This window comes from Tamandua tetradactyla, chromosome 16 (assembly GCF_023851605.1).
Source record: "Tamandua tetradactyla isolate mTamTet1 chromosome 16, mTamTet1.pri, whole genome shotgun sequence".
NCBI classification, from domain to species: Eukaryota; Metazoa; Chordata; class Mammalia; order Pilosa; family Myrmecophagidae; genus Tamandua; species Tamandua tetradactyla.
Window position 1 is genome coordinate 60,713,607 of NC_135342.1, and position 25,608 is coordinate 60,739,214.

Here is a 25,608-nt window from a genome sequence, read left to right on the forward strand (position 1 = left end):
TTGACAAGCTGGAATTCTAAGGATCAAAATTTGAGGATCAACTTTTAACTTTTTTTAACTTTTTAATATATATAATTCAAAAAAATTCCCATTTTAACTGCTTTCAAGTGTACAATTAACAATACTGTGCTACCATCAGTAACATCCATTACCCCAACTTTTTTATGACTTCAAACAGAAAATCCACACCCATTAAGCAACAATTCCCCCTGAACCTGTAATCTACTATCTGCCTCTATGGAATTTGGTTATTCTACATATTTCATATGACCAATGTCATACAATATTTGTCTTTTTTGTGTCTAGTTTATTTCATACAACATGACGTCTTCAAGGTTCATTCACGTTGTAGCATGAATCAAAACTTCATTCCTTAAGTCTCAATAATATTCCACTGTGCACATACACCAATTTTGTTTACTGAGAACCAACTTTGAATCAAGTTCTTGTATGAACCTAATGTCAGATTCTCTCCGGCTTAAACTAAATAACTTCCTTAGGAATTGAAGATCTAGTTTTTCAGGATTTGATTGCACATGAAGGTAAATATATGGACTGGCAATGGCTCATATATAAAATTTAGTTTTTTCTTTAGAAACTTAACATTTATTCAGAGCCCACTATATGCTACACTTACACAAAGGCTATCACGCTAATATTGCCGTTTGTGATTATCTGCATTTTGGAAATAAGGACACTGACGCTTTGCTGTCCAGAACTTATCCAAGATCCCCAAGCCGGCAGGCAGAGGAGATGAGTGGGATTTCATCTCAGGTCCGATTGACTCCAACCGCCGCTACCTTTCCACTATGATACGGATTCAGATGGATTCATTGGTCTATTTCCACCTTTGAGCACTATCTACACTCCTCGTCGGTTTTGAGGTGCAAAGTCCTAGGGCTCAGATTCCTTCGCACTTGGATAACGAACTGGGGTTATTCCGCGAGATTGGGGTGCCCGCAAGTTCCAGAGCTCTGATGAAGGGCAGAAAAAGACTCCGCGCTTGCAGCTCCAGACGGCCAAGCACCAGTCAGCTCCTCCACAGGGCGGTTCCACACAGAGCGGACCTCGCGCGGGCCGGAGAAAGAGGACTGGGTAAGGCAGAACGCTCTGTGCACCTCAGCTCCGCAGCCCCGTAAGCCGGAGGGTGCGCGGCGCATGCGCAGCACGGGTCGCAGAGTTGTGAATGGTGCGTCTTGTTTGCCAGAGTTTGGGGCGGGCGGACGCGCAAGGAGGCGGGGTGGGGCCGGCGGGGGGCGGGGCGGGGCGGGCGCGGGAGGTGGGCGGTGAGAGGAAGTGGCGGCGGTGGCGGCCGGGGGTGGCGAGAGCTGGGTCTGCGCGGGCGGCGAGCAACGGCTGAGGCGGCGACAGCGGCGTGGGCTGGGCTCGAGCGGACCGCGGCGTCTCGGGCTTAGGAGAGCGGGAGCCGACGCGGGCGGGCGGGCGCCTGAAACAAAGGGAAGCGGGAGTCAGGGCGCCGCGGGTGGGCGGTCAGTCGGTCACCGCGGAGCCGGCCAGGGTGCCTGTGCAAGCCCGGAGCCCCGGCCAGGTGGCGCGGCCTCAGGGCGGGAAGATGCCGCGCGTTGTCCCCGACCAGAGAAGCAAGTTCGAGAACGAGGAGTTCTTCAGGAAGCTGAGCCGCGAGTGTGAGGTGAGGCCAGGCGGGCGGGCGGCGCCGAGGCCGCGGCGCGCCCCGAATGGGCCCGGGCGGAGAAAAGTTTGGGCGGCGCAGCCCCGGGATCCCCCCGGCTGGAGCGCCCGCGAAGGGGCAATCTCGCCCGGCCCCGTCTGCCCGCAGACTCTGCTTGCCCTTATCGGCGCCGCGCGGGGCGGGCGGGCGCGCGGGCGGCGCCGCGGATTTGGCTTCTGATTTCGGGCCGTCTCTGCCTTGTAGATTAAGTACACCGGCTTCAGGGACCGGCCCCACGAGGAGCGCCAAGCCCGCTTTCAGAACGCCTGCCGCGACGGCCGCTCGGAAATCGTAAGTCGTGAGGGGCCCGGGTGCGCGGGGCTCCGAGACGCGCGCGGTCACTTGTTGCGCGGGGCCCCGCGGCCCAGGCCGGTTCCGGACCGCGCCGCGGCTCCCGGAACTGAGCGGGCGCCGACTCACTTCCTACTCGGGATTCAAAATGCGAAACCAGACACTGGCGGGCCGCGTCCTCGAGGGGAGACGCTTTCCCGGTGGCCCTCTGCGGATGGGTTGCGTTCCCAGACCCGGCTCGGCAAACAATTTACCACGGGTGGAACTCAAACCTGAGCCAAACTAAACAAGGAAAGGTCACTGCAAAGGCTGTGATACCCATGAAGGGTTCGGGGTATTTGTAGGGAGAACACCCACTAGGACAAAGAATTGGGTTTCATTCAAGGTTCTGGCTACTAAGTAAAAGTTTGTTTCTTAGAAGCTAAATTTGTTGGTAAATTTATATGTGAAACCACATCCCTCCCAGTACAGCTGAGAATAAATCTTTCCGCCAGTCATCTATTGTCCTAATAGAGAGGAAAAAAGTAGCCTTAAAAGACGTGCTACCCTCTTTTCTTAGAATGTTAAGACTCAAGAGGCTTGGAAAGAAATTTATAGTCTGCTTTCAAACCTAAAACACATACTCCGTTTAGTGCTGCAGTTCCTAAGGAACTGCGGAGATGTGAAACCCATACATGAGGACTATTTTTTTTAGGTCGTGGTTTTGATGCCTTTTGTCCACCAAACGCGTTGAAAAGAAAATCCAAGTGTCTAGTTTCCCTCATCTCCTTTTCGTTCTTCTTGTTAGAGGTGCTGATGAGGAGGGAATAAGGCCAAAAAATGGGTAGGAAGAAACTGAAGAAAAGAAGTTGGTTACTAAAAAAAAAAAAGGTTGAAGTACTGTATCATATAAATCTGTAATTTTTGTGATTTGGGCCCATTGTATTTGCAGAAACTAGAAGCTACATTGCGTTTTGAGCTGGGGTTAACAGAAGGAAAACATAATGGGAACATTACTTCTTCCATCCTTTTATAGATGATTTATTTTTCAATTGAGGTATAATTCGGATACCATACAATTCACCTTTTTCATGCACCCTTTTCATTTCATTACCCAAATTTATTTTAAAAAAATATTCTATTATTGAGAATGGAGATTTTTAGAATTTCATTATGGATAGATACTGTTAAATTTATCAGGAGCTGTAGGGTATTTGGTCACAAATTCATGTTATGGAAGACAATCTCCAGCCCTTAGCTACTTTCAGGTTTCTTGAGTAGTTGTAATATTTATGTGATTCAAGTGTATAAAACATATTTTTTGTTTTAGTGCTGAGTGATAGAAGATAAAATCATTCATGAATTGATCCTGTCACCAACATCCTTTTTTTAAAACCTTTTTTATCCTTGTTTAATTTTTAAATTTTTTTAAGTTAAAAAAATTTTTTTAAGCATAACAACATATAAACATGATCATGCTTACAACATGATCGTTCCGTTCTTACTGTATAATGAATAACTCACAATATCATCACATAGTTGTATATTCATCACCATGATCATTTCTTAGAACATTTGCATCAATTCAGAAAGAGGAATAAAAAGAAAAAAACCTCTTGCGTACCATACCCCTTACCCCTCCCTCTCATTGTCTGCTAGTATTTCCATCTACCCAATATATTTTAGCTTTTGTTTCCCCTATTTTTTTTCTATACCCCTTGCCACTCACTTGCTAGTGGATCACTAGCATTTCAGTTTACTAAATTTATTTTAACTGTTCCCCCATTTATTTATTTATTTTTAATCCATATGTTTTACTGTATCATCCTTTGCTTGGGTTTTCTTTTGCAAAAAGGTGGATAGAATACCTGACCGGTGGATTTCCTAGAGATAATGGATGTAGATGTAAAGAATGAACTGCAAAGTACTATCACTATTTTTGAAGCTGAAGTTTTCCGGAGAAGTAGTGACACATAGTTATTAGAAGTTTCATATTAGACTTATTTCATGAAATTATAAATTGGGGTCATTATTTAACCCATAGTATATGTGAATTGCCATATTACGGTGTTGTTATGATATTATAGCAGTGTTACAGGTTGCTTGTATTCGTTATAACTTTCTTTCCAGGGATGAATCTGACCTTCTAGGTTTATCCGTCACCCCCCTCCAAATGTCTGATCTTACAGATTTTACTAAGTTCTTACTTTGTGACAAGCATTAAAGGTTAAATAAGGTAGATTGAAATCTGTTTAAGATTTTCGCTTAAGACAGCACACATTTTGTTAAATGATGTAATTTGTATTGGAAGGATGAATTTCATGTTTCCCTTTTCTTTAGTCTATCACTTTAATTCAGTATGATCCACCTTTTATTACAAGGTGGTTGAATCCTAGTGGGTGGAGACCACGTTAATTTTGTATATACTTTATACAACGCCTTTTTCATAAGAAATACTTAATTATTTGAGTTTAGATGTTACTTAATTTAATGCCTGAAATTTATCTTGTGATTTTTTGAGGAGGCTGTGGATTCTACTTATTTGGTTGTAGAAAATATATAATTTAGCCTCTATTCTGACCGTACCTATGTACGGTAAAAATATACATGGTTCTTAAAATTATTCCCAATGTATCTCCTGCTCCAGTTGCTCTAGTTTTCCTCTTAAAATTCTTTTTATTTTAAATGCCTCTGTACCGTATCAGTGAGGTTAATGAGTTTATTTTGTATTTAGATGTGAAAGAATTTAAGGCTGTGATTTGCTTCTCTACTTAACTATAAAACTTACCTTGATTTCTTATCACAGGAAGAAATAAGAGGTTATGGGTGAAAGGTAAATCTGTCAATTCTTATTGTAATAATAGTGTTAAGAGATGTCTTCACACTAATAATTAATGGAAGAAAATCAATATGAGTGGAATGGTGATTAGTGTGAAAGCAGTACAAACTAATGGTATTTTTTAATCTTGGAAATTGAAAAAAGTGTGTTGGATTGACGACAAGATGTGCTATTTTGTAATTCATGAAATTTATAAAATGTAGTTGAGGCAGTCTGGAAATCTTAGTACAGACATTATATCATGTAACTAATTTTTTCAAATAGAATTTTCCCAACACTTATGTATGTGTTGGTATCCCATTAAAAAGAATTCTGTGGTCAAATAAGTTTGGGAAATACTCTTCTAGAATGATCTGTTTTACCACTTCTGTCTCAGAGAGAGGGATCTTGATGCTCTAATGGGCATAAAGTGATGAAGCAGGAAATCTTTTCTGAGGTTGGCATTCAGATGGACAGGGAGGTAATAAAATGTGCAGACTTTACATAGCACAGAGCTGATTTAGGGTGCACTGGAGGTAGAAGGGTTTTTTAGTAGGTGAATACTGAAGAAATATGCCTGAGGATTCTTAAAACAGAACATTCATTCATGGGCTGAATATCTTGTTAATCTGCAATCATTCTGCTTGGAGAATTTCAATACATGAATGAAAAAGTTGGCTCTCTTATCAGGCTCAAAGCTATTTCTCTTATTTTATTTAGCAGTATGTATGTAATGCTTACTAGGTACTGTTCTAATCATTTTACAAATACTGAGGAAATTAAGGCATAGAGAGGTTAAGTAATTTGCTCCAGGTCATACAGCCTAGGTAGTTTGCCTCCAGAGTCTGTGCGTTTCATTTGAACCAAGGTTAGAGGTGCCATGGTTGATTCCTTTAGCCTTGTTTCATTGCTTTTTAAACTTAGGCTAAAAGTGGGAGAAAGATTTTTTTATAAAGGCTGATATTATTAGTTCAGTCTATATTCATATAGAATATCAGAAAAAGAGAATACCCTAGGTTGATTAGGGAGATGCCATCAAAGAAGTCTAGAGATTTAGTAATTAGGTTAACAAATGTACATAGAGTACCAATAATAGAAATGGGGAGTATAATTTTTTTTTACCTCTATTGAACCTAAACTGTTAACCATCAGAGGATCTAGTGGATAGCTGCATCAACTGATGGCTTTAAACAAATTCGTGAAACTCCTGCTTTCAGATGAAGACTGTGTGGTTGGAAACAAATTATGCTTCAGTTTTAATTAGTGAAATAGAACAAATAAAACTTTCTCTACTTTCAGCCAGAAAAGGTTTACATTTAGGTGATGAAAAATGTGTTTGTTTTTTAATGCTTTTTATTTCTTGTTTCTGGGTTTCCCTCATGATGAAGGGCCATGTTCTTTCAATTTTTTATATGGGGAAATAAATACAGACTTACATTGCTTAGGGGCTACACAGCATGACACTTTATTGAAGTGGTTTTAGATTGTCTGTTGAGCTGTGCCAGCCAAATCTGTTATAAATGTTGACATGAACACACTCCTCTTTTGTTATAGACAGATCCAGTTCTCCTAAAGTCAGTTTTAGAAAATACATATTTTAAAAATCATCCAAGGTATTAGAGAGATGAAAAGTGCTGTCACATCATATGTTAATGTATGGTTTATCACAGAAGAGACAGTCCCAAGACATTTTTTAACATGGATTTTAGAATGTGGTGTTTCCTTGGGCAAAGGAAATCAAGAAAAAATAAACTGACAACTTTATTGTGGTATGCTTTAAATTTCAAAATCTTTAGATCTTCAGTGACTTTAGTATTTAAAAATACAAATTTTAAAATGCAGATATGGTGGCTTCTGGTTAGACATTAGCAATGGACGATCCTAACATCAGCAAAAATTGACCTGAAAGAAAGTATTGATTCCATGTCTGATTTTATATTTAAGCAGCCAATAGCAAATGTCCTCAAAATGGAATCAGATGTTTGTAACTTAATACTTAAGAAAAATGATGAGTGCCTATTTTTTTACTTTTTAAACATTCTCTGTGCTGCCTGGCTCAAGACATAAACTGATGTAAAAATAAATGACTGCCTGCATAATTTATGTAATGTCCTGCTCCTGATCCTGTTTGTATTGATTTTTCTAAAAGGCTTTTGTGGCCACAGGAACCAATCTGTCTCTCCAGTTTTTTCCGGCCAGCTGGCAGGGAGAACAGCGACAAACACCTAGCCGGGAGTATGTCGACTTAGAGAGAGAAGCAGGCAAGGTAGGAAAACATTTCTTTGCAATTTGAAATACTGTGGATTGTTTTATTGCAGATTATCTAATGGTATACATTTTAATGAGATCACAGGTCTGGTTACACAAGCATCTAATCAGATTTGTTTTCATTCCATATTCCAAGAATGTAATACAATTTTTAAAAATCATGTCAAACTTTTTTATATTACCTCATTATTAATTTCATGTATTTACCATAGAAAGTTCTGACCCTTAAGGAGAATAGTATGCTTTCCTACATGTAACCTTCAAAACTTAATTCCTTTAAAAATTTTGACAAGAAGTTTTTTGTGTTTACTAAAATGAGTATGAATACAATGCTATAAAAAGTTGAAATTAAGAGAAAAGTGGAAAAAGGCTCTGTAGGCTTACAATTTAATATCATGGGTTACTGTCTACTCCTGTTAATGGAGCAAATTTAATTTTGAGAAAAACAAATGTGAAAATGTTAACTTGGAAATAAATTAATTTTTTTATTTTGAAGAAAAGCTGGGAAAATATAGATGCCTTAAAATGTTTTCATTGAAAGTTTAGGTTAAAGATTAGAGAAATGTAGATGAAAGTGTTTAAGTTGAGAGCCCTTCTTAAAATCAAAGTTGAGTGTATTTTGTGGTTTTGGTGAAATCTTAATGAACAATATCTTGGATTGATTGATTGGTTAATGTAAAAGTTGACTTCTTGAAATAAGATTTTTAAAAGAAGCTTTTTCAAATTTTGACATAGTTTTATACTCAATAGTTCTTCTTTTTCCTTTGCAATTTGTTCCCATATATGTTTATCAGCTTGCCAAATTACTTTTTAAGTGTAGTCATGAATAACATAACTGGTTTGCAAATATAAGAAACATCTAAATATTCCTTGAGGAAATTAAAAGATTTTTGTAATAGGTTATATTAGAAAAAGGACTCTTAATCTTGTATATATACAATAAAGAAGTTTTTGTTTTATTTAATTTTCTGAAATTGTTTGATCTTTTGTGGCTAACAAACCTAACAACTAATCTTTGGATTGGGGGAGGAAAAATGGATTACAGTATTTTTAAAATGAGTAAGTAATTTGCTTTTCTGAGTATTAGCTTATTGACTTGGAAAATTAAATGTACATGTTCCAGATTTTACTATTTGATAATTCTTATATAATAAAGGAGAATTTGGGAAGTCATTTTAAGATTGCTTTTTGTTTGTATGGTGCTTGTATGTGTAAATAAACAAAGAAAGTGATTTTTCTTTATTCAAAACACTTCCTTAACTTTTGTTTAACATGGTGGCTCAGATGCTAAAATCATAAACCAAAAAAATTCCTTCCTCCCAATGCTAAATGATTTTAAGACTTCAAGATTAATATCTCAATACAAAATAAAATGTCAATGGCTAAGAGATTCCAAACAGAGTCAAGAGGTTATCTGGAGGTTATTCTTACACATTAAATAGATATCACCTTGTTAGTCAAGATATAATGAAGAGGCTGAAGGGAACTGCCTGAAAATATAGAGCTGTGTTCCAGTAGCCATGTTTCTTGAAGGTGATTGAATAATGATATAGCTTTCACAATGTGACTATGTGATTGTGAAAACCTTGTGTATGATGCTCCTTTTATCTACTTTGTCAACAGATGAGTAGAACATAAGGAATAAAAATAAATAATAGGGAGGAAAAAGATTAATATCTCTTTGTTACTGAAGTCGTCAGTATTTAATAAAGTAATAAATGGGTTATTATTCTACTAGAAGGTATGTTTGCTTGAAGTGATTTGATAATACCTGTTCACCAACGTTATCCTTGGACTTGTCATTGATATTTTTTCACTTATATGAACAGTAATAAAAAATGCTGGGTGACTTGTTCTGGTATTTAGAGGATATGTTTTCAAATCCATCAAGAAAAGGATAGAACTGATGCAAACCATCAGGAAATTTACATTTTATTAATAGTGATTTTAGGTGTTCCTGTAAAAGATCAGATAGTAAATATTGCAGTCTTGTAGGCATACTGTCTCTAGACACTCAGTCTTCTGTTGTAGTGTGAAAATAGCCATAGACAGTACATACAGAAACGAGTGTGGCTGTGTTCCAAGAATGATGGTAACACTGGCAAAAATCAGTATCTTTCCCTCAGATTTAAATCTGTGAATGTTTATGTATAGATCATGTATTTCTCAAAAATAATTTTAGCAAAACCTGTACTAGACTAATAGGATTTAACATAAAAAAGCATTTTAAGGCAAAATATTGCTAGGACAATTCTCCAAACCACTCCGTTAAAATACTCCAAAGAATTTAGAGAAAAGGCACTGATGTGTTTTCTCAGCTGTGAAGCTCAGGCTGTTGGGGACTCTCATTTCTCTCCCTCCCTTTTCATGGTCTCTTGCTGCTGACCATTAGCTTTTATTTCTGTCCCCACAGGACTAGGACCAAAATTGAAGGAAATTGTAGGAACTTTCCCAAATGTTATTTGCCTCTGCTTATATTGGATCTCAACTCAGTGTCTTTTCTTCTGCATTCCCTCAACCTAGTTCTCTATTGAAGTCCTTCCCATTCACACCCAAACTTTGAGAAAACTGTAGAGGTTAAGGCTTTGGAGTTAGGTATAATTGAGTTAAATCCTGGCTTCTTCATTTACTGCTAAGTAACTTCGGCAAGTTATTTAACCTTTATGGTCCTCAACTGTAAAATGAGGATGATGTGTAACTTCCCAGGTATGCTATAATGATTAAATGAGATACTGTGTGTTCACTGCTTAACCCAGAACCTGACAAAGTTATAAAAAATTCACGCATTCATTGTGTATTTAATGAATATCTGTTATGTGTACTGAGCACTGTCCTAGGCATTTGAAATACACCAATGAACAAAATTAAGATTTCTGCCCTGGAGGTTGTTTTATGGGAGGACTGAAGAAGTAGACAATATACATGATAAATGAGTAAGTTATGTAGCATCTTATAAGATGTAAAAGGAAAAGTTGAGTAAGATAAAGATGGTAAAAGAGTACAAGGTATGAGGAAGGTTTGCAGCTTGAAATAGGGTGGTCCTGGGATGACGAAGGTCATATTTGAGTAGGGACCTGAAGGAGGTTAGGGCTTGAAGAGCCATATTGGTATCAGGGGAAAGGTGTTCCCCACAGAGGAAACTCCCTTGTAAGGGCCCTAAAGTAGGAGCATGCATCATGTGTTCGATAAGCAGGGTGGGACTGGAGAAAACTGAGCAAGGAGGAGAATAGTAGGGAGAAAATGGAGCCAGTTCATATGACCATAGTAAGACATTGTAATGACATGGATTAAAAAAAAATTTATTTTTAGGGAAGGAAAGAGGGGGGAGAGAAGAGAGAAAGAAAAACAGAGGAAAGAAGGGGGAACGGAGGGAGAGTAATGTGGGCAGGAGAGCACCACATTCCCTATCTGTCCCCAAATTCTTCTTCCAGATCATACTAGAGCAAAATATCAGAGGAAGTTGCATTGATTTTTCTTTTGAGAGCTGATCACTTCTTGGCCCCAGTGAGCAACTCATTCAGCTCGCCTGAGCCTTGACATTGTCATCTTTACTAGTCATAAACATTGAGTTTATACAGTATCCTCCATGTTGTCATATCCTTCTGGACTTCATTTTGTTTTACTGCTGCATAATATTCCATTGTCTGTATATACCACATTTTGTTTATCCACTCTGTTGAAGGGCACTTGAATTGCTTCCATATTTTAACAATTGTGTATAGTGCCACTATGAACATCAGGGTGCAAATGACATGGACTTTTATTTTGATGAAATGGGAAGTAGTTGGAGGTTTTTAAGTGGATGAATGATCTGACTTAGATTTTGGAAGAATCATTCTGGCTGCTGAGTTAACAAGAGACTATAGGGGGCAAGAGTGAAACAGGGAGACTAGTTTGGCTGTTGTAGTATTCCTGGTGAGAGACTTAAACGGTAGAAGTAGAGGTGGTGAGAAGTAAGTCATAGTCTGGTTTGAAGAAAAGCCAACAGGATTTGCTTATGGATTGGAGTTTTTCTAGCTTGAACAACTGAGGGTATTGGAGTTGCCATCATCTGAAATGGGGAAGGCTTTGGATTTACTAAGATGGAGGAGAAGTTTAGGTCCATTTAAGATGTGAGTTTGTTGTGGTAGCTTGTTACTGACAGCTTCCATTTCCTCACCCCTCCACCCTTAACTTCTTAAATAATGACACTGTCTTTTCATATGTGACTCTTCATTTACTTACCATGAGTTCAGTGGCCTTTTAGAAAGTCAGCTTTACCAACGTATAATTTACATACAGTAAAATGTACCAATTTTAAGTATATCATTTGTGTTTTAACAAGTTCACGTTCCCATGTAAGTCAAGATAGATAATGTTTCCCTGCTCCCAAAATTTCCTCATGCCCTTTACAGTTTGTTACCCACCTCCACTCCTTCGTCCTATTACAGACAATTATGGATCTGCTTTCTGTCACTGTGGTTTTGCCTTTTCTTAGAATTTCATATAAATGTTTGAGTGGGGGAGAGGGCACATTTTTTTTTTCATTTCTCTTAGGTGAATTACGAGGAGTGAGATTACGAGCTTGTGTGGTATGTGTAGGTTAAACTTTATTAGAAACTGCCAAACACTCCTACTTGCAGTGAATGAGAGTTCCATTTGCTTCACATCCCTTGCCAAAACTTGATTTTGTCAGTCTTTTCTATTTTAGCCATCAAGAGAAGTGTGTAGTGGTATCTCATTGTGGTTTTAATTTGCATGTCTCTGGTGACTAATGACGTTGAACATATTTTTATGTGTTTGTTGGCTATTGGAGTTAGAGTGACCTGGCATATAATTTTCCACCTCTGGTAACTAACTCCATATTTAATTTTTCTGAACCTGTTTTCGCAAGTTGAGAATGATAATAGAACTTAATTTGTAAGATTGATGGAGAATTAGAGATTGTATACAGTTATACCTAGTTTTATTGTGCTTTGCTTTATTGTGCTTTGTATATATTGTATTTTTTACAAACTGAAAGATGTGAAACCCTGCGTCGAACAAGTCCATTGGCACCATTTTTCCAGCAGCATGTTCCCACTTAGTGTCTCTGTGTCATATTTTAATTAAGGTACGTAAAATTTTTTTTGTACATAATGCAATTGCACACTTCATAGATTACAGTGTAGTGTTAACATAACTTTTATATATGCTGGAAATTCTTGTGACTCACTTTATTGTAGTGGCTTGGAACCAAGTCTGCGATATCTCTGAGGTATGCTTGTATATGTAAAATATCTGCTGTGGTGTGTGGCATGTAAACATAATAAATTGGGCTCTTACCATCTTTTTCAGTATGTGACACATACAACTTTCTGTGAAATTTGCTTTATTGGTTTTCATGTTTCATTTCCTAAATGCCTGATCCCCAACCCTCCCATTTGTGTCTCCTTTTAGATTGTTTTTCTTTAGGGAAGCTAAACTTTGAGCTCTGACCTCAGTTTCTTCTCTTTTTCTTGACAGTCTTTATTGACTATTTCATTTCTTTCCGTAACTCTAATGATTGCCATTGTACATTTGGATGTCTTGGTCTTGTTTCCAGACCCCAGTTTGTAAAGCAGCATCCAGTATGGCAAGTTCATATATTGCCAAACTCTTAAATTGTTTGTGTTTTTCTTAAAGGAGAAATAAATCAGTTGATACCATACCAGTAGAGAGATTAAATATATTATCTATAATTTTAGTAGAAGTGTTAAAACTCTTAGAAAATAGGTTATATCGATTTATAGCTAGGTTTTTTAAACATTGCATTTTGAAATCTATGTATGTGGCTTGGACAGCATGTGGCAAGTTGGTATAATTTTTGAGGATGTTTTATATATATATTTATTTATATGCACTCATATATAAAATCAAAGTATTCGGTGCAAAGACTATTTGTTTTTCTAGTTGGGAATTTAAATTTAGTTTAAATCTGGATTTGGTAGAATTTATAGGGTGAATTTTTAAAAAACTTATTTATCAATTAAAAAAATTTAACAAATGAAATAAAACTACATAAATAATCAGTAATTCACAATATCATCACTTAGTTGCATATTCATCATTTCTTAGAACATTTGCATCCATTCAGAAAAAGAAATAAGACAATAGAAAAAGAAATAAAACAAAAACAGAATTAAAAAAAAAGATTATATCTACCATACCCCTTACCCCTCGCTTTCACTGATCACTAGTATTTCAAACTAAATTAATTTTAGCATTTGTTCCCCCTATTATTTATTATTATTCCATATGTTCTACTCATTTGTTGACAAGGTAGATAGATAAAAGGAGCATCAGACACAAGGTTTTCACAATCACACAGTCACATTGTGAAAGCTATATCATTATTGATTCATCTTCAAGAAACATGGCTACTGGAACACAGCTCTCCATTTCAGGCAGTTCCCTCCAGCCTCTCCATTACATCTTGAATAATGAGGTGATATCTACTCAATGCGTAAGAATAACCTCCTGGATAACCTCTCCACTCTGTTTGGAATCTCTCAGCCATTGCCATTTTGTCTCATTTCACTCTTCTCCCTTTTGATCGAGAAGGTTTTCTCAATCCCTTGATGCTGAGTTTCAGCTCATTCTAGGGTTTTTCTCAATCCCTTGATGTTGAGTCTCAGCTCATTCTAGAATTTCTGTCCCATGTTGCCAGGAAAGTCCACACCCCTGGGAGTCATGTCCCACGTAGACAGGGGGAGGGTGGTGAGATTGCTTGTTGTGTTGGCTGGAGAGAGAGGCCACATCTGAGTAACAAAAGAGGCTCTCTTGGGGGTGACTCTTAGGCCTAAATTTTAAGTAGACTTGACCTATCCTTTGTGGGGTTAAGTTTCATATGAATAAGCCCCAAGATTGGGGGCTCAGCCTATAGCTTTGGTTTAGAGGATGAATTTTTAACATGAATAAAATTATGTAAGTATAAAATGAATTTTCAAAACCAATCTCTTTATAGTCTGCAAATAATTCTGTTGTGTGAATGATCAAAAATTATTAGTTGGCCTCAGTTTGTGCAGTTTTTCTTTATTAAAATAATGTTTTTCTAATACCACCAAAATCTGTTAAGTTGGAGGCATAAAATTATAATTAATTACTTTTAGAAATTCTTTTATTCTGAATTGTTAATTAAATCTATTTAGTTATTTACTTCTCTGTAGCAAATTGCCTAAATACTTAATAACTTTCAGTATTTATGATCTCATACAGTTTCTGAGGGTGACTTGGCTGGGGTGGTGTAGTCTCTGAAGACTTGACTTGAACTGAAGGAGCCACTTCCAAGCTCACTCACATGACTTCAGTTCCTTGCATGTGGGCTTCACTATAGGATGCTCACGACATGGCTTCTTCCCCCAGAGTGAATTCCAAGATAAAAAGAGAAAAAATGAAATTATCCCTTTTTTTGTAACTTTTTCTCCAAGTCACTTATGTCTTGTTCTTTTTGTTAGAAGTGTGTCACTCAGTCTGACACACACTTAACAAAATTACATGTGGGTGTGAATACCAGGAGGCTGGGCTAATTGGAGGTCAGCTACCACAATATCCATTTAAATTTAGTGAATTCTAAAAAAATAGAATGCTAATAGAGAGGAAACAAGAAGTTCTATATTCTCTTTTATTTGAAGTATTGTTTTATGATTTAAGAAAATGGGCTCAGCTAAATGACTTCTTTGATTCATTCTTTCTGCCTTTGTGGTTATAGAAATAGAATATTTTCAAACCAAGGATCTTTAATAAAGAAAATCTGTTAATGAATAACTAGCCATAACTATATTATGCAACATCAAGTTTGAGCACAGAATTTTATAACCTGTTTTTCAAATATGTTTGAAACTTTTACACCCAGGGGTCCATCTGAACTGTCTGTGTGGGCTCTTAATAATGGTCTTTCTTAGAAAAGTTTTAAAATAATAACATTATAGTGGTAAGAGCTCTGGATTTGAGTCAAATGACAATTGTAACTTTACTCTTAAATAGGGATCAGAATATATGCCTTATTATATCTCGTGAAGATTCAGTGAGGTACCAGAATATAGGAAAATGCCTTTTAAATCGTAAAACCCTATGCAAAGTTAGGCTATTTAATAGTTTTGAGATAATAGATAATTTAATCACGGAGTTTTAGTGCTATAAGCATGCCTTAGGTCAGCTTTGTTTCTCGGAGCCAGATGTTGAAACATCTTTGCATCTTTGTGTGTTACAAATCCTGACAGTCAAAATGTTCTTAATTATTCTCTAAATTAAACTGATTTCCTCTCATTTGGCTATCAGAAAACACGGAAGGCAACTGATCAGAATTTAAATCATTCTTAAATATTGGTAGGCAAAACAACCTTAATTCCTTTGGTATTTCCACTCTGGACCTATTTCCAATTATTTTTTTCATTTCAAACAAATTCAGGTGATTATGGTTGACCATAAGTTATTAGTCATCAGTGGTCTGCTTAATGATTTTTGCATGCATTCTGTGTTTCATAGCCTCAGTGGGATTTTGAATTATGATTGTGTATATGCTGCTTCTAAAATGATCTCACTTTGTGGATAGAAGGATAAAAGGTATGAAAAATGTTGAAAAAATGAACTTTTCAGTGCTGCTTCTTATTTGCCATTTTTCTTTAGAAATTAAATGTAGTATCTAGTTTTAATAAATTAGCCTCAGAGAGATGTTAAACTCTCTTTTTTATGATTGCTATATTCCTGGTTATAATTTATTCATTTTAATTAATGGTCAGAAAACAACAGCAGACACTGATAGGCAGTTATAAATGTATGTTATTAGAATTGATACTTTTTATTGTTGTTTTTATGTTCATTTTTTTCCATTTCTAGATTTTATACTTAAAACTTGTTGAGTTTCATGAGCATAAAATAGGAAAACAAAATTTAACAGCATTTGATTTAATCTTGTTTCAAATGGTCTTTTCTACATATCTGTGATGCTGCTTCTTCTGGAGCCTTTTATTTACGTACCTGCAAGATCTTTTCCCAAAATAAATATTGTTTCTGTTTATATACCACCCACCATTTGGTATGGTTTACAGGACTCCTTGATGTTAAATTTCAGAAATCCTATTCAAGCTGAACAAGTTCCTTCCTTTTAGCTAGCCTGCTCACTCCGAATAAAAGATATGTGTGGTAAAGCTTTGGTACGTGATTATTTTTCCCCCAAGAGAAATTGAGGTAACATTACAACCTACTTTCTTAGATGCTGGTTTTAAGTATTTTGATTTAACTAAAATATGAAGTGTATTTTCCAGCACTTAGTTTTTGACAATTTAGTGTATTAAAGTAAGAAATAATCTGGTTTATTTAATATGTTTTATGTATATTATAATACCTTAAAAATCATTTAGTTCAAAGATGGGGCCTATTATATTTTTAAAGAAAAGGTTTTATTTCAATTATTTCTAAAGGGAGAGAGTTGACTGACTCCATGTATGACTTAAGAATGTTTTAAAATTGGTATGTTAGAGTACCTTCAAGTTAAAGTTGACATGGATTTGCATGGTTAATGTAGTTCTGAAGTACTTGAAGAATGTATGTTCACTTTATTTCCCTTCTCCTCTTTAACTGCATTATTTGCTTGGATTTACCTTTTAGTATAAAGGCAAACTTTTCAGTCTTGGCCCTGTTTGAGTTATATATTCTAAGTTAGACATAGAAATAATATATCTGAGAGGAACATCCTTAACTCTTTGTCCCCCTTGCTTCTACTTCTATCCCCAGTATTTTTAATGATCAATTTAAGTACCAAAGGATAAAGGCTATTGAAATATTACCAGCTGAAGGAGTTAATTTTTGAATAGGACTTCTTATAGCTTAGTTTTATTTCTTCCTATTTTCTCTTACAATTGATTTTTTTTCAATCAACATTATTTAAATACCACAAAATTCATCCATTTTAAGTGTACAGTTCAGTAACATGTATACATGTACTACTCCCGCAGTCAGGATATAGAACATTTCCATCACCTCACAAGGTTTCCTTATGCTCCTTTGTAGTCAGTCCCCTTGGCACTCTGGCCCAGGCAACTACTGATCTGCTTTGCATTATAGTTTTTGTCTTTTCTAGACTTTCATAAGCATAGTCATATAGTATGTGGTCTTTTGTGTCTGGCTGTCACCAAGTACCGTGCTTCTCAATAGCCAGTTCTTCTTTACTGTTGGGTAGTATTCCAAACAAAACGTGTTTTGTTTATCTATATGCTAGTTGATGGACATTTGAGTTATTTTCATTTGAGTTATATTCATAGCATGAATAATAGTGCTATGAACATTCACTTACATGTCTTTTATGCTGACATTTGCTTTCATTTCTCTTGGGTAATATCTAGGACTGGAATTTCTGGGTCATTTGGTTGAGTATAATTTTTTTAACTTGACAAACTATTTTCCAAAGTGATTACTTTCCAAAGTAATCAAAATGATTAACGTTTTGCATTCCCATCAGCACTTTATGAGAGTTCTGGTTCCTTCACATCTTCACCAACACTTTGTATTTAGTCTTTTTAATTTTCTATCTGCTTTGGTAGGTATATGGAAGTATGTGATTTTGCTTTTAATTTGTCCCTATTGAGCATTTTTTTATGTACTTATTTGCCACTTCTGTATCTTTGGTGAAATGGCTTTCAGATACTTTGCTCATTTTTAAAAATTGAATTATTGAGTTATAAGAGAACTTTATGTATTCTAGATTCTAAAAAATCATTATGAGATAGTTTTACAATTGAATATCCAAAAATAATTTTTAATTGTGGTAAAATAACACCACGAAAATAAGTGTAACCATTTTAGTGGACAATTCTATTGAGATTAAGTACATTGACAATACTGTTCTACCACTATCTATTTCCAGACTATTTTCATCATCCCAAACCAAAATTCATACTCATTTAGTAGTAGTTCCCCATCGCCCCTCCCCTCACCCTTAGTAAGCACTGTCCTGCTTTCTGTCTCTGTGAATTTGCTTCAAGTATTTCATGTAAGAAGTCATACAGTATTTATCTTTTTGTGTCTGGCTTATTTCACTCAACATGATGCCTTCAAGTTCATCCATGTTGTAGCATCTACCAGCCCTTTATTTCTTTTTCTGGCTGAATGATATTCCATTGTAGGCTATACTTCATTTTGTACTTTATTCATCTGTTAATGGACGCTTGGGTCGCTTCCACCTTTGGCTATTGTGAAATAATGCAGCAATGGACATTGGTATACAAGTATCTGTTTGAGTCCCTGCCTTCAGTTCTTTAGGATATATAACTAGGAGTGGAACTGCAAGAACATGTGGTAATTCTTTTTAAATTTCTAGGGAATAGCCAAACTGTTTCCACACAGCAGCTGCACCATTTTACCTTCCATCAACAATGTATGAGGGTTCTTATTTCTCTGCATTCTCGTTATTTTCCATTTGTTAAATAATAGCTGTCCTAGTGGATATGAAGAGTTAGTTCATTGTAGTTTTTATTTGTGTTTCTCTATTGGTTAATGATGTTGACCATTTTTTCATGTGTTTATCAATCATTTGAATATCTTCTTTGGAGAAATGTCTATTTAAGTCCTTGGCCCAGTTTTTCTTTTAATTTTATTATCATTGTTATTATTTTAATTGTATAATAGAACATATATACAAAGCAAAGAAAGAAAAAAAAACAGTAGTTTTCAGAGCACTCTTCAACAAATAGTTACAGGACAGATCCCAGAGTTTTTCATGGGCCACCATACCATCATTTCAGATTTTTCTTTCTAGCTTCTCCAGAACATAGGAGGCTGGAAGGAATAAATAATTTTTTATCATCACAATCAACTTTTTTTTTCTGTTCTGTGAAAATAACATATACAAAAAAGCAACAAATTTCAAAGCGCAGCATAGCAATTAGTTGTAGAACAGATTTCAGAGTTTGGCATGGGTAACAATTCCAGATTTTTATTTATAGCTGCTTCAAGACGCTGGAAACTAAAAGCTGCTTAATATTCCATCATATGTATATACCACAGCTTGTTTAGCCACTTGTCTGTTGATGGACATTTGGGCTGTTTCCATCTCTTAGCAATTGTAAATAATGCTGCTATAAACATTGGTGTACAAATGTCCGATTGTGTCTTTGCCCTCATGTCCTCTGAGTAGATACCTAGCAATGGTATTGCCGGGTCATATGGCAATTCTGTATTTATCTTCCTGAGGAACTGCCAAACTGCCTTCTACAGTGGTTGTACCATTTGACATTCCCACCAACAGTGGATAAATGTGCCTCTTTCTCCACATCCTCTCCAGCACTTGTCGTTTTCTGTTTTATTTATAATGGCAATTCTGGTGGGTATGAGGTGATATCTCATTGTGGTTTTGATTTGTATTTCCCTAATAACCAGGGAAGTTGAGCATCTTTTCATGTGTCTTTTGGCCGTTTGTATTTCCTCTTCTGTGAAGTGTCTGTTCAAGTCTTTTTCCCATTTTGTAATTGGATTGTCTGTCTTTTTGTTACTGAGTTGGACAGTCTCTTTATAAATTCTGAATACTAGACCTTTATTTGATATATCGTTTCCAAATATTGTCTCCCATTGTGTAGACTGTCTTTTTACACTGGAAACTAAAAGAAACATCCATTTAATGATTCAACAATCGTATTTGTTTGTGAAACCCTACCCTCCCTGTATAACTCCACTATCACCTTTGATCTTCCTGTTCCAATCTTTAGGGTATTTGGGCCATGGCCATTCCAAAACTTTCATGTTGGAAGGGACTGTCAGCAACATGGGATAGGGAGATGGAACTGGCCGATGCCCTGGAGAAGCAGGGCCCTCTAGGCTTCAGGACTTACCTGGTCCAGGAACCCATCTGGAGATTGTAGGTTTCTGGAAAGTTAACCCTAGTGCATGGAAACTTTGTAGAATCTTATATATTGCCCTAGGTGTTGTTTAGGATTGGCTGGAATTATTTTGGTTGGGGTTTGGCAAGTTATGCCAGGGAGCAATGTCAAACTGAAGCTTGTGTAAGAGGGACCTCCAGAATAGCCTCTTGACTCTATTTGAACTCTCTCAGCCACAGATACCTTATTTATTACACTTCTTTTCCCCCTTTTGGTCTGGATGGCATTGTTGATCCCACGGTGCCAGGGCCAGACTCATCCTTGGGAGTCATCTCCCATGCCCCCAGGGAGTCTTTCCACCTGGATGTCATGTCCCATGTAGTGGGGAGGGCAATATCACTTACAGAGTTGGTCTTAGAGAGAGTGAGGCCACATCTAAGCTACAAAAGAGGTCCTCCAAAAGTAATTCTTAGGTATACCTCTAGGTAGGCTAAGCATCTCTGTTATCTACATAAGCTTCACAAGAGTAATCCTCAAGATCAAGGGCTTGGCTTGGCCTGGTTTTTAATTGGGTTGTTGAGTTGTAGGACTTATGTATATATTCTGGATATTTAAACCCTTATTAGATAAATGGTTCCCAAATAATTTTTTCCATTCTATAGATTGTCTTTTCACTTTCTTGATAATGTCTTTTGATAAAGTCCATTTTATCTGTTTGTTTCTTTTGCTTGTGCTTTTAGTGTACATTCTAAAAATCTGTTGTAATAATTCCATTTTCTGCCTTGTTTTTTTGTATTTAGTTGCTTTTTTTGTACCATAGCATTTTTTCTTTTTTATTGCATAGTATAACATATATATAAAGCAAAGAAATGAAAAAGCAGTAGTTTTCAAAGCACTCTTCAACAAGTAATTACAGGACAGATCTCAGATTTTTGTCGTGGGCTGTCATACAGTCCTCGAAGATTTTTCCTTCTAGCTTTCCAGAATATAGAAGTCAGGGACTTCCGGGTCAAGATGGCAGCTTAACAATGTGCGTATATTAGTTCGTCCTCCAGAACGGCTTAACAAGATATGGAGGCTTAACAATGTGCGCATATTAGTTCGTCCTCCAGAACAACTACTAAATAACCAGAAATAGTACAGAACAGCTCCTGGGGCCACGTCAGTGACCAGACACACAGCGTACCCAAGTCTGGACCAGCTGGACCGGCTGCGAGCACCCCCCAGAATTGTGAGTTCCCAAAGCTGTGGCAGCCAGCGCCCCTCCCCGACAGGCCGCTTCCCAGAGGGGAAAGGAAAGGACTTTACCAGCATCAGGGACTGGGCACAATCAAATGCCAATTGTGGAACTAATTAACAAATTCTGACTACTAAAAATAGGCCCCCAGCTTAGGTGAACCTGATCAAAGCGGAGGTTGCTCATTTTTGCCCCGGCACCAAGGGGGCAGGACTGACAGAAAAAGGGGGAAAAAAAGAGAAGGAAACAGAGGTTTTTGTGGCTGTGTATCTACAAAGTCTTGACTGCCTCTGGATACAGCGGTAGGACTTTTCAGGCTGCAACTGCCCCAGGCATAGGCAGAAGTGAGCTCTTTTGGGGGCTTGTCTGGAGCCTGTGTCTTCCCCAGTGGAGGGGTGAAGCCCAACTCAGGTGGAATCCTTCCCTCAAGGAATTCAGACCCCAAGGCTTGGTAATTTGAAGCCATTAAAACCAGCCTACAACGTCTCCTCTGTCTCCACCACACCCCCAGCAGGGAGAGTCTGCCAAAGGTAAAGGTACCACATCATCTTATGCTGGTGGGACCTGCAGTCAGACAGGCGCCACACACAGGGCAGGATAAGAAAAACAAAGTCCAGAGACTTCACAGGAAATTTTGTCAACCTGCTCGGTCTCACCCTCAGGGAAAACCTACACAGGCAACTCTTTCCTCCTGATAGGAGGCCAGTTTGGTCTGGGAAAATCTGGCTGGGGTATATAATATCTAAGTAGACCCTCCTAAGTGTGGGGTGGGGGAAGGCACCACATAAGCAGGACAAAAAACAAGAAAACAAGAACTGAAAAATTCTCCTTGGTTAAGCAAAACTTAAGCTAAAGGTCCATATAGCTGAACTGAATGTCAAACAGATAGACAACAAATTCATCCAGCAAGAAAACCCTAGATAAAAGAAGTGAAAGCAATCTCCAGAATAAACTAATTAAGGTAATTAATGCCTAGATGCCAGCAAAAAATAATAAATCACACTAGGAAAATTGAAGATATGGCCCAGCCAAAGGAACAAACCAACAATTCAAATGACATACAGGAGCTGAAACAATTAATTCAGAATGTACGAACAGACATGGAAAACCTCATCAAAAACCAAATCAATGAATTGAGGAAGGATATAAAGAAGGCAAGGAAAGAACAAAAAGAAGAAACTGAAAGTCTGAAAAAACAAATCACAGAACTTATGGGAATGAAAGACACAGTAGAAGAGATAAAAAGAACAATGGAAACCTACAATGGTAGATTTCAAGAGACAACATAGGGTTTCTAAACTGGAGGATGGAACATCTGAAATCCGACAGGAAACAGAAACTATAGGAAAACAGAATATAGAAGTCTAGAAGTCTTAAATATTTTTTTATCATTGCAATCAACTTTTTTCTTTCTTTTTTTTGTGAAAAATAGCATATATACAAAACAGTAAATTTCAAAGTACAGCACCACAGTTAGTTGTAGAACATATTTCAGAGTTTGACATGGGTTATGATTCCACAATTGTAGGTTTTTACTTCTAGTTGCTCTAAGATACTGGAGACTAAAAGAGATATCAATTTAATGATTCAGCATTTATATTCATTTGTTAAATCCTATTTTCTCTGTGTAACTCTACCATAACCTTTGATCTTTCCTCTTTCCATCCCTCTCATTAGGGGTGTTTGGACTATGGCCATTCTAACTTTTTCATGTTGGAAGTGTCTGTCACTAATATGGAGTAGGGAGACAGAACTATTTGATGTTCTGGATCTGATATATATGTATATATTTAGAAATAAAAGCGAAGCCAATCAGATTGGGGTCAAAGTAATTCAGAACACAGAGGTAAGGGAGACACTGTCTTTATTTTAGAACCACACATACTCTTTGAGACCAAAGGAAGAAAGGATTATTTGGTCTGGAACTGAAATTTTCTGTAGCACATAATCTAACTCAACCTATTTGTATAGCTCATTTGAGCAGTTGAAACACAGGGAGTGCAGAATAAGAAAGAGGTACTTTAATCCTTTATAGATTAATGTAATGCCTGGATACACTCTAGAGTATATTAAGCAGGTAATCAAAAATATTGGCAAAGTCCCTTGAGGGATGGGAGAAAAAATATGGAAATATTAAACCTTACCATCAGGGAATCCCCTCATACTGTGCCAGACTTTAGGGACACCCAAATCAATAGGCCATGCCCTTGATCCTGAGGCTTACTTTTATACTGTAGCATTTTGATTCCCTTTTTTTCCTTTTCTCAATATTTTTTAGATATTTTCATAGTGGTTACATTTGTAATTACAATTAACATTTTAAACTAATAACATAGAACCAACTCTCTACTCCTAAATATCTCATTTCCACCCCTTTATATTATTATCTCAATTACAGCTTTATACATTGTATGACCTTTAGTATAAATTTTAAAAGTACAATAATACAAAATTTTATATTTACCTGTATGATTACCTTTACCAGTGTTCCTTATTTCTTCTAATGGCTTCTTGTTACTGTCTAGTTTCCTTTTATTTTAGCTAGAAGGATTCCCTTTAGCATTTCCTGTAGGGCAGTTCTTCTGGTAATGAATTCTTAGTTTTTGTTATCTGTAAATGTTTTAATTTCTCCATTTTTGAGAGATAATTTTGCCAAATACAGAATTCTTGGTTGACAGTGTTTTTCTTTAAGGACTTTTAATATGTCTTCCCACTGTCTTCTGGGCTCCATGATTTCTAATGAGAAATCTGCTGTTAATCTTATTGGGGATTCCTTGTATGTGACAAGTTGCTTCTTGTTGCTTTCAAAATCTTCTCTTTGTCTTTGGGCTTTGACAATTTTGCTATAATGTGTTTTGCAGATTAGTGTATATCCTACTTGAAGTTTGTTGAGCTTCCTGCATGAGGATATTCATGTCTTTCACCAGATTGAGAAAGTTTTTAGCTGTTACTTTTTCAGATACTTTTTCTACTCCTTGATCTTTCTTTCCTTCTGGGAATCCAGTGATGCTTATGTTGATATGCTTGATGGTGTCCCACAAGTCCCTTAAGATCTGGTCATTTTTTTTCATTATTTTTAGTTTCTACTCCTCATACTGAATAATTTCAATTTTCTTGGCCTTGAGTTTATTGATCCTTTCTTCTGCTCGTTCAGATCTGCTGTTGTATCCATCTAATGAATTATTCATTTCAATTACTTCCTTTGCAGTAATTTATTTTGTTCAGACGTTTTCTTATTTCCCTTGAGGTCTTTGTATAAGGATTCCTTTAGCTCATTGAATGTACTTTAAAAAGTTGATTTAAAGTCTTTGACTAATAGTTCCAATGTATGAGCTTCTTCAGGAATGGTTTCTGGCAGTTTTTTTCTGTGAATGAATCAGGTGTTCCTTTTTTTTCTGTGTGTTTTGTAATTTTTTGTTGAGAGCTGGACATTCTGTATATTATATTGTTATAACTCTGGAAATCTACTTCTCACCTCCTTTGGACTGCTAGGATTTTTGTTGTCATTGTTATTGTTGGGGGCTGGAGCCATAAGTTTCTGACTTTTCGAAACTATTTTTGCTCCCACTTTGGGAAGGGAAAGATAAAAGAGGGGGGGAAATAGTTACTACCTCTTTAAGACTCCTCAACTGCTATTGTTTGAGGGGTATTAGAAAAATGGCCACCCTCAGAGCTGGCCTCCCAGGATCTGAAGTAGCTTATCAAAGCAATAATCACTGATCAGACTAATGATCTCTGAATTTTGGAGGACTAGGTCCTTATAACCTACCCTGGCTCTACGAGCTATATCAGGAGCCCAGGCTGCATCCATTACTGTTGCCTGCCACATGGTTGGAGTATGTTAGCTGCTGCTTGGAAAGTAAAATTTCACTGGTAATCACTGCAGTTTACGAACCTCTTCTTCCAACTCTTCCCTGGATGCCGTAGTGTTCTGCTAGATTCCAGATTTTTTAAATAGTTGGTTCAGACAGTTCCTGCCAGTTCAGTAGTTTTTTTTTTTTATTAACAGAAAGAAAAAAAGAAATTAACACAACATTTAGAAATCATACCATTCTACATATGCACTCAGTAATTCTTTTTTTTTATTTTTTATTTTTTTACTTTTTATTTTTTTATTAACGGAAAGAAAGAAAAAAAGAAAAAAATAATAAAAATAAAAAAAAGAAATTAACACAACATTTAGAAATCATACCATTCTACATATGCACTCAGTAATTCTTAACATCATCACATAGATGCATGATCATCGTTTCTTAGTACATTTGCATCGGTTTAGAGGAACTAGCAACACAACAGAAAAAGATATAAAATGTTAATATAGAGAAAAGAAATAAAAGTAGTAATAATAGTAAAAAAAACAAAACAAAACAAAAAAACCCTATAGCTCAGATGCAGCTTCATTCAGTGTTTTAACATGATTACTTTACAATTAGGTATTATTGTGCTGTCCATTTTTGAGTTTTTGTATCTAGTCCTGTTGTTGCACAGTCTGTATCCTTCAGCTTCAATTACCCAT

General features: G+C 36.7%; 1 protein-coding gene across 3 annotated transcripts in view; it reads left to right on the forward strand.

Moving 5' to 3' along the window:
- The first annotated feature begins 1,296 nt into the window (after nt 1-1,296).
- CBFB (core-binding factor subunit beta) overlaps nt 1,297-25,608 on the forward strand; it is a 97,558-nt gene continuing 73,246 nt past the window's right edge. For all 3 annotated transcript variants that reach the window (XM_077132685.1, XM_077132683.1, XM_077132684.1), the window contains exons 1-3: nt 1,297-1,651; nt 1,895-1,981; nt 6,928-7,044. In XM_077132685.1, coding sequence (XP_076988800.1) covers nt 1,574-1,651; nt 1,895-1,981; nt 6,928-7,044 — 282 coding nt within the window. In that variant the 5' untranslated portion in view covers nt 1,297-1,573. The remainder of the gene's footprint in view (nt 1,652-1,894; nt 1,982-6,927; nt 7,045-25,608) is intronic.